The sequence below is a fragment of the Pseudochaenichthys georgianus genome, chromosome 24 (assembly GCF_902827115.2).
Source record: "Pseudochaenichthys georgianus chromosome 24, fPseGeo1.2, whole genome shotgun sequence".
Classification (NCBI taxonomy): Eukaryota; Metazoa; Chordata; class Actinopteri; order Perciformes; family Channichthyidae; genus Pseudochaenichthys; species Pseudochaenichthys georgianus.
The window spans coordinates 29586029-29603993 of NC_047526.1; the positions used below are offsets into that span (position 1 = coordinate 29586029).

The window sequence follows — 17965 nt, forward strand, 5'->3', positions numbered from 1 at the left end:
TCAATGCTATTACCCCTGAGGCCTGAGCTGAGTTATGAAGTGTTTTCGCGCCATTTTAGTCCATATCACTCAGGCTGTTTGGAGCTCAGACATTGATTAGCTGTGGCCAGGGCAAAAAGTAGTAAAATCAGGTATGTGAAGAACTGGGCTGTCATTAGAGCTCGAGAGGCTGATCAGTCTAGGCACAAGCCTCCCTCCCCTCCACCCCCATGTCCTCACAGGGCCGGCCTGTTAAACCATTAAAATGCCCTACTTTTGACCCCTTCCAGCATGTTGCAGACAACAAGGGCCCAGTGCGCAGTCACCATTAGACATTTAGCTATTGTTGTCAGTGCATGACTTATGAAAGGGAGGGCAAGGGGGGGGGGGGGGGGGGGACAATCAGATATACCATTAGATTAAGGGTGGAGCATGTTCTGCTTTGGCTGGGCTTAATGTAGTTTTCAGATGCAAATTTGTCACTGAATTGTGCCATGTTAACATTTTAAAACGCAAGCAGTCCTACATTAGCATTAACAGTAATGTCCCTTGCAAGTTAATATGATGTTTTGGCTTGGATATAAAATAAAAAATGGTTGCCATAAAGTGCAGCCACGATCATATTTTGTGTTGTATTACTATATGTGACCATGTGAGTAATTCAGTCTGTCAAACAGGCGATTACGATAGGACTTACTGTACCTTTAGTTTAAATACAACATTTTTAAAGTGATATTTGTGTAATCATTAATATATAAATAATATAATATAAATGACCCATTTAAAAAGAAACTGGACATAATTTACCATTTTGAACATCGGGATAATTTGATAGAAATAAGATTTGGATGCTGAGAGAAATTCTGTTGACATTTTATTTGTTGTTTTTTAAATTGCATGCTTTAAGAGCGATGCTGTTGATGTGTTAGCTCAACAGGGAGTTTACTCCAATTCATCTTTATTGCATGGCTGCATTGGAAGTCGCAAACCCAGGGTTTTTAGTCACTGTGATAAGAGACTTATTTACATATGTAACTCTTTAACACTTGTCGCCTCATCATGCTGATATATCAACAGTAAAACACAAAGCAGTCGGTGCCGTGTTTCCACTCAGTAGATCCATTATGAATCATCTTAAACAGCACTGTCTCAAAGGATGTGTTTCTTGGATTTATTTTAATTATAAATGTCCGCCAGAACTCAAAGGCATTGCGTAGGAGCTTCTCTGCCACAGAGTTACATATGAGGAGTTTCCTCTTTCAGTTATTCTCTACTGAACAGGGTGTTCGCATAGATCAGCAAAGGACTCAAAGCTATCAGGAACCTTGGCACGAGCTTTAGAGTAACAATCTGTGAACGTAATTTGTAATCATGTGCAAAGTTGAGTTTGTACTTGGCAAATGCTAATCTGATGGCTTGCCAGAATGCTGTCGCCAACAAGCCTGATGATAATCATCCATTTGGGTCTTTAATGCTCTCCTTCTGACTAAATATGAGGTGGTGTTTGGCAGCTAATGGCCACTTTGAGTGAATCCTTTCTCATCTGAAAGGCCCACAAATAGGCATCTCTATTGGTTAGCCTGCAGCAAAAGCCAAATATCTATATGTTTCTTCCATTAAAGTTTAAACTATTCTATTCAATTCAATTCAAAACCTTTATTTATCCAGGTGAAATCCCATTGAGATCAATGATCTCTTTTTCAAGGGAGACCTGCAGCAGTAGGTTCCACAAGAAGACATAAAAACATAAACAACAGAACAACAAAAGGACATCATACAGCAAAATGTACAGGGATTACAATTTACATATCTAACCACATGTACAGGTACCAACAGCATCTGATTGTGTAGCATCCAACCGAGCTTTAAAAACATGTAGTGGTACTATAGCCTGGTAATTTTCCATTATTTTTGCAGACTGTTCCAAGTTAGTGGAGCTGCACATCTGAAAGCTTTCTTCCCTAAGACAGTCCTAGCACTTGGCACATTTAATAAAACCACAGCATGCGATCTCAGGCAATAAGTACTTTCAATTCCCAGAGAGATCAGGGAGCAGATATAAGATGGTAGGTTATCCAACATGGCTTTGTAAATGAAAAAGTACCAGTACTATTGAGTGTGTAATGGAAAATGCAGCCTCTTGGGGCCGCCATAAAGACTTCAAATGTAGATCCTGCTTTGTCTGAAACAACACTTGCAGTACACAGATACTAGTCTAGATATTCTCCTCTTCTATGACTCATTGTAGTTGCTTGTAAACATGTCAAACGGAAAGCATTCAAAGAGATTTTGGAAACATTCACAGCATCTTCTTCTTCAGAAATGTCCACATTGGAAACACATTCAAAGTTGGATAATGTAACTGATACATTCAGAGAAGCACACAGTAAAACAAATCATACATTTGGTGGCTTGACAATATATTAAACACATAATTCAGGCCTACAGACCGACATTGTGTCCTGCCATTTTGATTTCCTAAACCCACATATTGTGTTGTAAATAAGCGTTTTCACTCTAAATGAGATTGTCCTGAGGTATTGCTAAACTGCAGAAATCCATTGAGGCACTAGATGGCACCTCTGTTCAACCTAGTAGTATGTGTTTGTCATTTCTGTCTCACAAAATAAGAGATTACCTTCACACAAGGATTCAGTTTCAGAGAGAAGAGTAGAGGAACCTCTGGCCCAACATGTAGCAACACAATCCATCACATACAGCTGTGAACAAACGTGTCAGTTGTTATCTTCATGCAGGAATGAGTGTTTGTGTCTGGGGAATCCACTCGGTGGGGGTTCTTCTATTTTCTCCAAACTGACCTCCAAGAACAGGTGTGCAATTCACACTTTCAGAGCAGCATGCAGTCGAGAGACACATTTATTAAACTCTCTGGTTTCTTACGAGTTTCTTTGCAAAACAGATCAATCCTGTGGAGGTAATGTTCTGCACACAGCAGGGAGGATGTGGAGAGATGAGACGGAGGTTGACTTGGCATCAAAGCACAAAGGAGAGTGAGGTGTGTCGTGAAAGAAATGAAACATATTTAAGCAAAAAAATTCAGTTTAGTTAAATCACAAGCAGTATAAACATAAATATATAAATAAATTGCGGTGGTGGCGAAGTCCATAGGGACTTGGCTTGGCAACTGGAAGGTCAACAGTTCAAGTCCCGGCAAGACCAAGTGCTACCGAGGAGTCCCTGAGCAAGGCAGCGTTCCCTACACTGCCTTCCCGGGCGCCGTACATACTAATGGCAGCCCACCGCTCCTAACACTAGGATGGGTCAAATGCAGAGAAACTGTTTCGTTACTAGTACCTGTACTATGTGATGACAATAAAAGTAAAAAAAAATAGATATAAGTGAAAATATACTTGATGAAGAAGCATGCCATGTGAATTTGGAAATTCAAAAAAACTAAACAGAGAGAATTCATTACCGGTATCTCTATCTTAATCTGTTATAGCTGATAACATATTATATTTTCAGCCTCAGTTCTCTTTTGTCATTTCACTTTTTCTCTGCCTTTTGTTCCTCTGAATAATAACTCTTTACCCTTCTCTTGTTAGGTCATACCATCATACCCATACCCCCCTTCCCATGCTATTTTTGGTCAAAATTGACCGGTGTGGTTTGCACAGTGATATCTCTGGAACCCCTTTTCCAATGTTGATGGTTGACATCTCATTTGAACAGTCAAAGCAAGTAGAATCAAGGGATGACAGACAGAATGACACCAGGGGTGAATTTCATATTATTTTCGGCAGTAAGTTCAAAGATAGTGCTTATTTTACATTACACATATTATAGAAATGCTTGCCCTGTAGGCTGTGTTTACTGGAGATGGAAATGCTTTAGTTAGTGTTGTAGCTGAGATTCTTCCCGTTCCAATGATGTATGGGATGTATTGATTTGATACAAGCAAGCCAGTGTTTCATGTCATGGTCCGGACCCACCGGTGGGCCCATCAAGTTCAGCATTCACTGTAAGACATGATACTGTTTTCCTCAATGAACATTTATTGAAAGAGAAATATACCATATCAGAACAACTGTGTGTTCACGCACATAGTTGGCAATGCAAAATTGTGGAATGTCACCTCAGGCTCCTCTCCCTCAGGCTCCTCTCCCTCCTCTCCCTCAGGCTCCTCTCCGTCAGGGGCTTCTATCTCAGGGGCCTCTCCCTCAGGGGCCTCTCCCTCAGGCTCCTCTCCGTCAGGGGCTTCTATCTCAGGGGCCTCTCCCTCAGGGGCTTCTATCTCAGGGGCTTCTATCTCAGGGGCCTCTCCCTCAGGGGCCTCTCTCTCAGGGGCCTCTCCCTCAGGTGCCTCTTCCTGGTCTGCTGTAGGCTCATTGTCTGGATCGCTGTTGTCTTCCATTTCTGAGACATCTTCCTCTATCTCCTCTTCATCTGGTTCAAAGAATGTGTCCAGAGCCCGTCGTACAGAAAATAGCCTAATCGGTCGCCTGCTCATTGTGTCAATGAGTCAAATGTGAGCAAGGCACAAATATAACTGCTTGAGAGCCAGTAAGGGAGGCGCATTTAGCGCGAGAGGTTTGTGTATCTCGAGGGGCACAGAGCTTGCACCTGTGAGAAGGTACGATACATTTTATCATACAGCGCGAGAAAGGGAGAGGTTCCCGTAACGTGTGTGTGTGTAGATGTTTTCCATCTGCAGGATGAACATAATACTCATACCCATTCATTTCTATGGCGGTCAATCCTGACCGAAAACATCAAGAGTGTTTCACTGTTGAATAAATCACTCAAAATTCAATGCAAGTGGTGATGAAGTGTGTATGTTCAGAGTAGGGTGACCAGGTCCCAACAAACCAAATGTGGGATGTTACGTGCCAGGCAGGCTGTACTGGTGTGGTTTTCCTTCCCTCCTGTCTCTCTTCTCCCTGTCTTCTGCACAGCTAATCAGCTGCTGATCGGTATCTGCCTGTGCACCTGAGTCTGATGGCTGATTGGATCCTCTCACCCTCAGCTGGCCTATCAGCAGCCAGCGCCGACCATAAAGGAGGCACCCAGGAAGTCTTCTCACTCTCACTCTGGGCCTGTTGCTGATGAGGAGCCTGCAATAGACTGCAGTGTTTAGCAACTCATGCTCCTTGTATTGTCTGACCCTTTTGAAAGTGTGTGTGTTGAGAGGTGGAGGAGTTAGGTAAGTCTGGGGTACCCTGTACATTTCTCACCACGTAGCTAACTAATGTTTAGACACACTAGGTTAGCGGATTGTTGCCACCCCTGTATATTGTTTTGTCAACTTCTTCGTAGTTTGCTTAGTGAGGGTTTTTGTTTGAGTTTTGGTTTCAAAGGATGGATGTAGGCCTGGTTGTTATGCTTGTTTCTTTTGTTTGGCACAATCCTCCTCCTCCTCCTCCTCCTCCTCCTCCTCACCAACAGTGTTTCAGTTATATGTCTGTTCTGGGTTTACAAAATAAACCTTTTGTCAACTGTTACGCTGCCTCCCTCATTTTTATTGGTTGTATGTTATTGTATAGACCTTAGTCGGGATGTAACATGGGACAAGGAGTATGTTTGTGTGGGACACCCTCTCAACAGCACTCTCACCCCCCCCCAATATTGTTGTAAACTTGCAATATTAGAGTTTACAACATTCTATACATACAGAAGATCTGCTGTTTGTGGGTCAGAATGACCGACAGCCACTTTGTGTCGTAGTGTTTATGTAGATCTTGAATGACTAGGTATCAAATCAAGTTTTATTTATATAGCACATTTAAAAGCGATTTTTGGTCGAGCCAAAGTGCTGTACATGTAATAAAAACACAAGACAATTTACAACAGAAATATAAAATAATAAAACACAGGGAATAGTCAGGTGTCATGCTCCGCCCTGACTAGAAGGCCAGAGAGAAGAAGTGTGTTTTTAGTGAGGATTTAAAAACAAATACTCTTGAAGTTATATAAGCATTATCAAGAAAGAATACCTTGTTTATTTTATTTGAGTTTTGCCTATTTCTTTTGAATATTGTAAAGGCCTATTTTCTTTGTTGCATGTGCAAAAGTTTGTTTTATTTTGAGCAAACACATCGCAACATCTAACCATTAGAGGCCAAGCAACCGCAGACTATTCCAGAGCCAAGGCCAGCTGCTGCGAAGGCTTGGTGCCCTCGGGTTTTGAGCCTGGTCTTGGGCACCATCAGCAACAGCTGGTCAGCAGACAGATAGAGGTTTCATTACAAGCAGTGATGAACAGAACATTTATGATTTAGTTAAAATCTTTTTATTGTTTAAGTCCAACGTCCATCTTCCTACATCATACAAACGTCAATCATATTTTTCACTGAAAATAAAATCCGTACATACAAAAATGTTGCTTTTTTTCAAACTCTTGTCTACATGTTCATTAAACCACAGAAACAGTCACAGTACCAACCAGCATTCTTGGAATTACATTATACACTTATGTAAAACAAAAGTCTGCAATGCTGTACACAAAAACAATATAACCTAAACCAAGAAAAAAAAATAAAAACTTTAATTACAAGTCTAGAAAAAAGTGTTGACATTTGCCTCGAGGAGAATTACATCTCCCAACACAATAAAATAAACTGTCAACGGCAAATGAGAATAAGCTCCATGACATTTAGAGTTCAGTGAACTGCTGGAAAAATGTGGTATTGAGCAGTGTTCTTGATACTGCAAAGCCAATGATGATTTATATTTGAGAACAAAAGATGTTTAAAAAACAAAGATTCTACATTTTATTTAAAAAAAGGGGGGGAAAGCACATGCAAACATCCTCGGGTATAGATAGACAACAGCTGTGACAGTAGGGCAGAAAATAGAGAAAAGAGGCAAACTGACTTCGAAAAAACAAGAACGATGAGGACTTAAAACGTGGAAATGGGTTAAAATTTGCCACTGACAAGCAAAAGTATCTCGAAAGAAAGTGGTCACAACTCATCAAAAGCATTGTAGTGCTGCTGAAAATGACATTCCTTCTTCAAAGTAATTCTTAACTTTACAGTCCCAATCACGGTGAAACATGATGCTGGTTCACTCGGGCATTTTGGTGATCTTGTGAAAAAAAAGAGTTGGGGTGTAAACGTACATGAGGTTGATGAAAGGAGGGGGGGGCCGACAAACCGCATCACTGTAAAAAGAGTGTCGTCTGTTATGGTGATTTAATTTAAACGCTCTCGATTATGACTACAAACTATTTGACTCAATGTTCCCGTTTGATACACGGGAGCTCCAGTGTGCCTCTAAGCCGAGTCGACTGGTGAATTAAGTTGTTTTACATTGAACTGAAATGTGGCTTTTAGCGCTGGCTGTCGGTGGACCGAGAGCGGGAACGGGAGCGAGAGCGGGAACGAGAGCGGGAGCGAGAGGCTTTCTGAGCGGGCATCGGGGAGGGGGGGGTGGCGGACCGGCTCATCTTGGAGCGCTTAGGGGGGTCTTTTGATTTGTGGGACGGCGAGCTGGCACCTCCGGCGGGGGAGACGCTGCGGGAACGAGAGCGTGAGCGGTTGTGGGTCTTGTGGGGGGGGCTGCGGGAACGTCGGGGGGAGCGAGATGGAGAGCGACCGCGGGACCGGGACCGTGAGCGAGAAGAGCTCTCAGAGCGGGAGCGGCTCCTCGACCTGGGAGGGAAAGAGACGAAGGAGAGCATTAGGGTATGAAAAGTATGTAGTTCTACTGGATTTATTCAACATTAATGCAACCTGCATGAGAGATGGTAAATTAATTAATTGAAGTCAATCTTATAAAGACCTAAACACAATCAGAAGAGGGCTTCATTCATCTTTGCTGACTTGAAAGAAAGGTAAAATGCAGTTCTACTTAATCCAAGTCATAATGCTTTGTTAGGCCATGTTTTTATAGTGAGTAAAAAGGAGACGTGGTTGGAATGTGGACACCATCAAGTGAAAGAAAGAGCCGCTCACCTCTTTCTGGCTGCCTCAATGAGCTTGATTTTCCTGCCATTGATTTCCTTTCCAGACAGTTTGTCCATGGCGTTTTTAAGATCACTGGAAGAGGCAAACTCAACGACTCTGAAAACACAACACACAATAATTACAATCTGAGATGTATGTTTATGTCATCGATTGGAAAGCAATGGCCACTTAGAGAGATAATGGTCTTACCCTTCGTTGAGCTTGGGGCGATGTGCGTCTGCAAATGTCACCTCTCCAGCTTGTCTCATGAAATCTTTCAGGTCCTACACACGTAAACATCAGTCAACTTATGGAGAGGCTCAGGACACAAGCACAGCCTGAGATATAAAACAGCACTGATTTACCCAAAAAGAGAGATGGTTAGATTGTCTGAGAGGACTACACAGACTACTGCAGATAAGGATGATGAGTCCAAGAACCTCACAGGCAGTCCTTCAAACTAAATGTTTTTTTAGAAAAAATACAATGTATGCCAAATTAAAGAGACCAATTTAATTTTTTAAGTGTTATGAGTGGAAAATCAATTAAGTATTTGCAAAAGCTTTGAGATTCTTGGACTCATTACAACTACAGAGACATGAACACCATCTGCATGAACTGAACTGCAGTGGCGCCACTTGGGCAGCCTTTGGCACCAAGAGCCCCATTTTCCCTGACTAAGAGGGCACAGGGCTCCACGCCGGGACCGCCCTTGTCTCGGCACCCTGTCTCAGTAAAGAGAGTGAACAGGGTGGAAGAGAGGAAACTACTACCTGAGAGCGAAACCCTGTGGAGGGGTGCCGCAGGCTCCCCGAGCCCACCATAACTGCAGATATTATCCATGGGCACCTGGGAGGATTTCACACTCTCTCTCTCGCGATGTGCGGGAACACCAGAGGGGGAGGGGAGGGGGATATCGATCGACTGAAGCCCCTCAAATTAACGAACCATCGATCAATACGACACCACCATCACCATCGACTCTCGCTCTTTCCTCTCCTTTCTCTCTGCCAACTCTCTGTTTCCTCTCTCTCAGCCACACATCAGGCGCCCCCCTGCCTTCAACAGGGGGCGGTGCGAGCGAACGAAGGGGCCGCCAGCGCCTCTAGTGAGTAGCGAGCGCTCACATGACCAGCAGGCATCAACTAGGAGTAGGACAGACTGGCTGACACCTCAGGGCTCAACCCAGACAGAAGGACCCAGAAGGGGTTAACTCCACCATAAGCGAGCTCTTCCTTATGCCACAACAGTCAGGCTGGCAAATAGAGGGGTGAAGAATTGGTTACAATTTGAAAAAAATGAACAAATTAAGTGTTTTCTAATTTTGTTGTCTCATTACTTAACTGCATTAGATGCAGATTTAATAATATATTTTTTAAATAACAATTTGGGCCTCATCACAATAAAAAAAAGTTTTAACATTTAGCAAGCCATGTAAAAATGATTGAGTAGATTCCAGAAAATCAATGTTTTTTAGCATCACGGAAAATCTACAGTTGTATGTGTGTATTGTTGGAGGCAGACTGTTGAAGTGATAATAGTTGTTGCAGTTTGTAGACTTGCTGTGCATAAAAATCATGTGGAAAAACGAACCTGCCAGCTGACACGAGAAGATAAGTTCTCAACGATGAGGCGATTCTCCGTGCGCATCGGAGGAGGGTTTCGGCTGAAGAGAAAAAAAGAATCAATTGAACTATAACAGTGTGAGGTTGAACTACTGACTGAGCTGAAGAGCTTTCATTCACTTCTTGTCAACAGAGAGGCTTATTCAAGTCATGGATCTTTACAATGGAGGAAGCACAAGTCTGGTGTTGAATGTTAGACATTTCCAATCTGTAGATTATTTATTAAAATCCGTAAACCGTTTTATCTCAAGAAAAAGAAACTTGGGCAGTAGCAAATATAAAAAACACGAGTGCAATCATTAAATAATGAACTTTTCACCATGACTGTTGAAAGTAAGCCGTGTACATCACCTACTTTTACATGTATATGCATTTCTTTCCTCATTTAAATGACACCAAGCAATTCTATCTGATATCATCAGAAACAGGTTTATTACCAGGTTGGTTTACACGTACAAGGAATTTGACTTGGTGTCGTGGTGCATACATAAGTAAAACGAAAATTAAGATTAAAAAACACAGATAGAACTATTTTAACATTAGAAAAAATATAGTACAATTTTAAATTAAATAAAGCAGTACTTACATTGAAATAGAATGTAATAAAATATGTGCGGTAAAAAAAAAAACCCATATCATATCCTAGCAAAAGGCCTTTTGTAACCATAACCTTGCATGATGTAAGAACTTTACCTCCGACTGTTCTGGGAGCCTCTGCCATAGCGATCAGAGGAGAAACGTCCTCCGGCACTGCCGCCACTGCCTCCTCTGCTGCCGCCGCGGCCGCCACGCAGACGCACACGAGCGTGCTCAATGGTCACCCTGAATTACAGAGGGTTACATTTTAAAAATTGTAAAAACAGTTCTTGATGAAACAGGCAGAGTAAGAAGAGAACCCAAACAAGTTTATTCCCATTATTGATTTTGCAAAACTCCTACCTTTCACTGCACAACTCCTTGCCATCAAGCTCATAAACAGCATCTTCAGCGTCTCTGGGGTCGTCAAACTCCTAAACAAACAGAACACCACACGTTTGTCCCTTTTCCACACCGGTTTAGGATCATTCTTGACAAATAATGAACAAAGGATTTCTCAACCCAATTGCCTGAGCGAAATGCAAATGTCCAGATATTTGAATGTAAAGTTGGAAAAAATACTTAGATATTGTACTTAGGCCAAAGAACAAAGTAGCAACAAACGGTAGTTAACAGTACTTGAGTAGATATACTTAGAGAGATAAGTACTTTATTGATCCCAATTTGGGAAATGTTTGCGTTGCAACGGCATAAAAAAAACAAGGCAAATAAGATAAATTAAGACACTAGAAATGAATATAAATGTAAAGTGGGAGTTTAAGTTACTTTGAACACTGGAGTTTGAGGTTTTTTTTCAGCATATATAAGTTTTCAGAATAATTATATATGACTTAAGAGGACTCACCACAAAGCCAAAGCCCCTCTTGAGGTCGATATCCCGGATGCGGCCGTATCCCTTGAAGAACCTCTCCACATCCTTCTCTCTGGCCGATGGGCTCAGACGGCCGATGAAAATACGACATCCACTCATTTCTGATGTCGTAGTTACAATTATCTGCAAACAGGCATACACACATTAACTTGGCGAATGTATCTAACACAGAACATGATGAATAATGTTAAAACTAGTCGCAAATCAAGCCGTTTAAAAACGTTGGTTAAAATGTTTTGTTAGCAAGCTAGCAAGACAACCGCTGGGGCCTAACAACCAATTTCTTAGCCAGCCGTTGGTCGTGCTATTTTAAACTAACAATGCTCATACGCAACATATGTTTATTTTAACACAACGCTATAGTGATGTTGAGATACATTTTAATCGCTGTGCACTTACTGTAGACGGGGTTTTGTCGTTGTTTTCCTTGCAGGGTGTGTTGACTGTGACCGCAGGAACTAAACAAAATGGAGCCTTTGCTTTTCAGAGAGGGGGTGGTTGAGCATGGATGTATAATGAAAACGGCATTCTTCTTCTACGTCTTTTTCTACCACATCTTCTTCTTCGTCTTTGACGTTTTCCCACTCTTTTTTTTAGACGTTAGCGCCACCCACTGGTGAGATATAACCGGAAAAATCATCTGTGTTTTTTTATTAACCAATATAGTAACACTATTAAAAAACAGTATCACTAAATCGGCAATCAAAACTGTGTATTTACATGTTTTTTTATCGGAAATATGAAACTCTATTTTTCTTTGTTTCCCTTCTTTTTTCCTTTATTTATTCTATGTCATTTTTGATGATTTCATGTCTACCTCCAAGAGACATAACACAATAATGTATAAATATAAAATAAATAAAATGATAAAAAATATATTGATATAATAATATAATAATAATTAAAGATGCGAATGCGCCTTCACAAGTCAACGCACGTTGGCGTACTTCAAGGATCCCTGCACGCGCAGCACTGCCATCATCACTAACCAATCCGTAACATTAAACTGATTTCCTCACTACATTTATATAAAAATCTAATTCCCATATATATATATATATATATATATGGAAATCAGATTTTCACACACACACACACACACACACACACACACACACACACACACGCACACGCACACGCACACGCACACGCACACACACACACACACACACACACACACACACACACACACACACACACACACACACACACACACACACACACACACACACACACAGACACACAGAAAAAGAGGGGTATGAGGCATGGCTAGAATGGGTGATCTGTTTGGTATTTTGAGCAGAACACTTCAAAGACATGTTTTGTGTGTTTCATGTATAGGCCTCTCACGATATTTTGTTGGATACATTTTCCCGGAAATTATTGCGATAAACGATAATATTGTCGGCACCGTTGTATGACCATTTTAGACCACTGACATAATAATAATTCAAGTACATCCTTTCAAACTGCTAGTCACATCCTCATGTAAATGGCAATTTATCGAGGTCAGAAAAGTTATCGAGTTCTTTTTTATTTATCGTACGATAATTTAATTAATTGCTTATCATTGCTTATTATTGCCTATGCACACAATAAAACTGTGGAAACAAACATGTGTTTGACTTTCATTACTGAATGAAACGTTGTGCCCTTTATAGTCTGTGTCCAATATTGTGTATTTGTATTGTATATATCCTATATGCTAAGGTCCCGCTACTGACACGATAGCAGTCATTTAGTGTGCATATGTGTAATTAAACCCATGATATCAAAATCTCACTCCAGCCAGGTACCAAAAGTTGGCAACCCTGTCCAGGCATTAATAATAGTAGACCACAATCTGCCATAAATGATCACCATCCTGTAACCAATCCTGCTTCAGACTGAGGCAAGACATAACCAGTTATCTCTTTTTTTTAAAGTATGATACAAGTACATAAATGATCTGTAGCACTGTTAGGTGTTCTCCCAATTCCTTGTTCTTACCGTAAAGCCCTCCGAGAGGGAGACACAGTCAGGGTAACTGGAAGACCACACTTTAAAAAAAGTTAATTTTTACAAAGAATTAGTATTTGCAGTAATCAAATTAGTAATCTAAGATACTCATAAAAGCACAGTATGAAATGACCGAAGCACTGTTGTGATGGCGTTTTTGCATGTAACTGTAACCTTTTAGCAAAGCATTAAATCCCCATTATGAATCAATCGATGTGTTCTACTTGGTAGATATGTAAAGGTTCTACTTTCTCTGCGACCTGGCGGATGGTGACGCAGCAGAAAAACGAAGAATGCCGAAGTGGTTTCCGAACATGACGTCACTCACTCATCGGTTTCGTTTCTGATTATGACCACCAGGTGTCACTCTGACACAATATTTCTGTAAACAGTACACAGTAAACAATGATCTACAGTAGCTATAGCGTAAATAAGAAACATCCAAGAAAAATACTTTAAAATAAAGTGAATCCAGGTAGAACATGTCTTTCTAAATTGCAAGCATACTAAATTGGTTTCAAGAAGTCAGGTGTGTCATTCTGCAGTCGTATAAAACACAGAAACATAATCCAGGAAGCAGTTATGAACATAAAATATTTATCTAGGAGGACCTTTGACCAAGAATACATGTACTTTCCATTTTGATTGTTATTTATTGATTCTGAATTGATGGAACGGATAGAGGTCTTCCTTATACAGAGCTGTGTTAGTGATCTCATAGCTGGTTAGAGTATCATGAGGTACTATATGGGACTGATAATACGTGATGCACGCTAGGAATAGCACAAGAAATATAACACCGATAATGGGTTGCACAGATCCAGGAAGTAGGCTACTGCATTCATTCTGATAGTGAACAGGAGTTTCTCTTCATGGTTCAGATCTTTCCAGATTCTCAACCAAAGAAGTATAGAAACATGTTATTTGGAAATAATGACCCATCATATTCCACATTTAAAAGAAAGCTTTAATTAGAAAGTTATATACACACTGTAAAATTAAATTAAACTTTATACAAATATTAAATTACTATCTTCACACCCATTGCCATGTACAGAGGAAAAACCAAAGCAGAAAGCATTTTTGAAACGAAGAATCAACATGTGTACTTTTGTTATTTTTCAGGAACGCAACACCGTACAACAGTGTTTCTGAATGGTTAAGTTCATTTCTTTTTTTTGTCTCTTTTCAATCCCATAATATTTTACTGCCTTGTTGCAAAGGAATAGTGAAATATAGGTGCTCATACGTTCATCATTATCACCACCATCATCACCATCATCATCATCATCATCACCACCATCATCATCATAGTAGCTGTAAAAGCTATGGGGGGACAGAGAAGAATGGACATTCGTTTAGTCGTGTCCAAAGCAAAAGTAAACTCATTGATAAATACACAAGACCGTTTTATGCATAGAATAGAAAAGAACAGAGTAAGGCCATTGGGAAAACAGAATATGTTGCAATATTTTAAAGCAACCAATGCGGACGCTTAAGATTATAAAAAAAAGAAAAAGACAATTTACAAGTCTAAGGCAACATTCTGTTTGCATTAATAATGTAGCCATTGATAATGACAGACAGCCACTAATGCCAAATAAAACAAGAATAGAAATTCAGAAAGGGTTGTTCCGGGGGGTTCTCTGAGCAGTTGAAGCTTGAAGGGTAATTCTCCTGATCCATCAGAGTCATGTCGTTTCCAGGGTGACCAGCTCAACCACTAAAAGCTTTTCAAATAAAACAGATTTCTAACTAAATAATATGATACTCTCTTAAATTTGCACTTGGCATTAGGGAGGGCGAGTGAGTGTATGGGGTGTTTCACAAACCGTTGCACTGCAACCAGTTGCAGTTGTGTCAATAATGCACAATAGTGGAGAGTCTTATTCAGTGGGAAGGTGGGCGAGAGCCAGTTCCTCTGAGGGGATTTGGGTTTTCCAGCCATTCAGCAGAAAATGATGAATATTCTAGCATGAGAGTACATGAATAATACACGCATTGTGTAGTGGACTACTTGGCTGACGGGACGCTGGTTTGTTCATGTGACTTATTCAGTGCTGGGATGGATATTTTCCTATCGTGAAAGACGGGGACATTGTGAAGCAAGGCGAATCAGGAAATGGCTGTATCGAGGCGACCGTATGACTACATGTCCTGAACTAGCTGACACATAAAGATACACACTCACACAGATTCAGCAAGTTAAAGCAAACTGAGCCACACACCAATAAATACAGACGGCAGAAAAGCAGAAAAAAAGCTTAAAGTTTAGTCAAGTGTCCGATCACCATGAAAGAAAAGACTCTTCTCAGCTTTCAGACAAAATGTGACATAATCGTGCTTTTCATCATGCCAACGTATTCTTCCTCCCTTCCTCTTTCCCCTAAGAACCGAAAACTGACATCATGGAGGATCTTCCATCCCTTAAATGAACCTTGAGGAGACAAGGACTGAGGAGACAAGGCTTATTAGGGGCTTGGAGAAAGTCTTCTATCAAGTTGTATAAACTGATGCTATCCAGATGCTAGCATGATGAAAAGCATCCCATGTCTCCTTATACAGGTAAGACTTAAAGCAAAGTCCTGAATCTAAATCACCAATTAATTGGGTGCAGCTGGCGGCAGAAACAAAAAGCGTGTTTATTTGTAGTTGTGATATGGTGTTAAAAAAAATGCTGCAGCCTGCTTTTAGCTCTTGTGAAGTGGTTCTCAATCCCACTGATCCATAAGCTAGACGCCTCACGGACACACAGAGAGCAGAGAGGGAGAGACAGAGGAGGCTTCGTGCTTCTTTCAGCGGGCCATGGCGCTCTGACAGCAATAACTAAAAACCACATGCAGCATTCACAGATCCCAGCCGTCACTCACAACTTTTTCAAGTACAGCGGGAAGACGATTTTTGATTCCGAGCGCCGCAGCGTCAGGGGCGAACATCAGGAGTATCTTTTTTGTTTTATCCGCAGCAATCCCAGACGGAGTGGACGTGTTGCTATAGCCTTTTTCCGATGAAGCCTCTGTGAGCAATGTTTATATAGAGAAGTACACCTGGGAGTAGGCAAGTGTGTGATAAAACAAAGCCTATAGTACACAACCGTGACTCAGTATGTATGTCTTACATATACAAAGGATCTAAAGGACTTATGTTGAGCTGGCACCACTTTATTGTCTGGCTTGTCTTTATTTCGATCCAGCAGCTGGGTGCAGTGGTGCTCCATCATTGCAAGTATTGGTTGTTGGCTTTGCTCTGCATGGAAAGCAATGGCAGAACGGGTTGCATTGGGGAATGGGGGCATAGTTCTAGTCTGTTCTCTGCAGGCTGTGAGGGGAGTGGGGGGGAAGTAGGTTGACAGCCACAGTCAGTCCTGGTCAGCAGTGAGAGAGGGAAATAAGGACTCTGCTGCTGCTGCTGCTGCTAGCAGGCTGGAGGCTTCATGCTTCCTTCAGCAGGGGGATATCTGCAGGGAAACAGAGCAAACATTAGAATAGAGTAAGGGCTCTAGAGTCAGCTGTTTACCCACCGCACTGTCCTGCAATACATTACATCACCAAATACACGTCAGTATTTTGGTCTGTTGTTATATGTTGCCACTGTAAGCATTCTCTGATTGATATCTTAACCGATGCATAAAGTATTCGTCAGCAAGATAAGTCATATTAAACTGCAGTGCAGAAATGCCTGAGATAATGTGCCTTCCAAAGTTTGCATTTCAACTGTTTGCCTAAAAACAAACAAAAAGATTTCTCTCAGCCAAAATATTTGTTTTAGTATTTGATCTTCTTTTTCTCAGTAGCTACTTATTTGAAATTAATCGAAGGGAATCCTTTCAAAAATGGTGTTTGTTATGATTTCACATACAAAAATCCCAATACATCATTATTTAAATAGCATTAGGGCCATTGGTCCGGCTCCTTGTTCAGAAGCTAATGTGTGGAAAGCAGACGCTTCCTCTCACCGTCAGAGAAGTCGTCCACAGAGGTGACGGAGAGCAGACTGTGCTGGTCGCTGCTCTCCGAGTCTCTACGGAGAGGTAGGGGGCCGGCGCAGGCACCCCCAGGGTGCTCTCTAGCCCATGATGATGAGGAAGAGGAGGAGGAAGAAGGGGCCTGATGAACCAGCGCCGTCTCTGCGTGGCGCCGGGAGGAGAAGGACGATGAGGAGGATGTGGATGGGAGACATAAGTCAAAGTCTCTGTGGGGGCGGCTCCTGCTGGGGCCCCCGGCGGCCCCCTGAGGACCCTCAGCGAGCACGATGGGGACCCGAGACTCGGTAGGAGCCTCGGGGGGAGACGGAGAAGGTGGAGGACCAGAGGCCCCACAGGGTCCACCTCCTCCATAAACTGCCTCCTCATAGGAGGGCAGCGTCACCTGGACCCCCTCCACCATGATGGAGCTGGACTGGCCGGACACCCCCTGCTCCCTCCTGATGGACAGAGACGCAGAGTGAGGAAGAGGAGTGAGGAAGAGGAGAAGGTCAGGTTGAAGGCATGATGCAGTCATGTGTGTGTCACAGCAATACCTCTGAGAGGACAATCCCTTTATAGCAGGCTGCACCCAGCCCGGAGCAACACAACACATCAACAAGAATGCCAACGAGCATTCCATCTATTCTAAATCATCCACTGATTGGATTTCATACTTTTACTTTTCCAGTATGTAAGAAATGCCAACTTGAACAACCTGTTCATGCAACTTGTTTCAACCAACACTGAGTTATAGGTGTGTCCACAGAAAGAATGAAAGGCTGAATCTGCTGTGTCACTTTGAGACTGACAAATAAAAGCGCTGTGTTTTTCCACAGCAAACAGAAATAAAGCTCTCACGAGTTTCTGGCAACAGCTGTTGTTCGAGAAGTAAAAGGCTAATCATTTACTTTTTTACACTCTTCAGTAAAGACAAGGAAACTAATTGAACTGGGTCATGTGACACGTACACATACTCTTTATGACTTAATCTAAGGGGAAATAAAAAAGAATATGAAATATTTGT

At 41.7% G+C, this 17965-nt stretch overlaps 2 protein-coding genes across 2 annotated transcripts in view; both read right to left on the bottom strand.

The window, feature by feature from the left end:
* Positions 1-6213: 6213 nt before the first annotated feature.
* Positions 6214-11510, bottom strand: srsf5b (serine and arginine rich splicing factor 5b). The gene is made up of 8 exons (XM_034075822.2): positions 11379-11510; positions 10953-11102; positions 10451-10521; positions 10205-10333; positions 9480-9552; positions 8097-8170; positions 7896-8003; positions 6214-7592 (listed from the first exon to the last, which is right to left on the bottom strand). The coding sequence occupies exons 2-8, from the start codon at positions 11076-11078 to the stop codon at positions 7271-7273; spliced, it is 903 nt and encodes a 300-aa protein (XP_033931713.1). The 5' UTR covers positions 11079-11102; positions 11379-11510; the 3' UTR covers positions 6214-7270.
* Positions 11511-13923: 2413 nt separating this feature from the next.
* susd6 (sushi domain containing 6) overlaps positions 13924-17965 on the bottom strand; it is a 31390-nt gene continuing 27348 nt past the window's right edge. The window contains exons 6-7 of the mRNA XM_034075678.2: positions 16933-17399; positions 13924-16434 (exon numbers count right to left, since the gene is read on the bottom strand). Coding sequence (XP_033931569.1) covers positions 16409-16434; positions 16933-17399 — 493 coding nt within the window. The 3' untranslated portion in view covers positions 13924-16408. The remainder of the gene's footprint in view (positions 16435-16932; positions 17400-17965) is intronic.

Excerpts from the sequence above, each read along its gene's own strand:
- srsf5b (XM_034075822.2), bottom strand. The coding sequence starts at position 11,078 with ATGAGTGGATGTCGTATTTTCATCGGCCGTCTGAGCCCATCGGCCAGA. Across the intron at positions 10,334-10,450 it reads AAGGAGTTGTGCAGTGAAAG|GGTGACCATTGAGCACGCTC; the intron begins GTAGGAGTTTTG and ends TCTGTAATTCAG. Across the intron at positions 8,004-8,096 it reads CGCCCCAAGCTCAACGAAGG|AGTCGTTGAGTTTGCCTCTT; the intron begins GTAAGACCATTA and ends TTGTGTTTTCAG.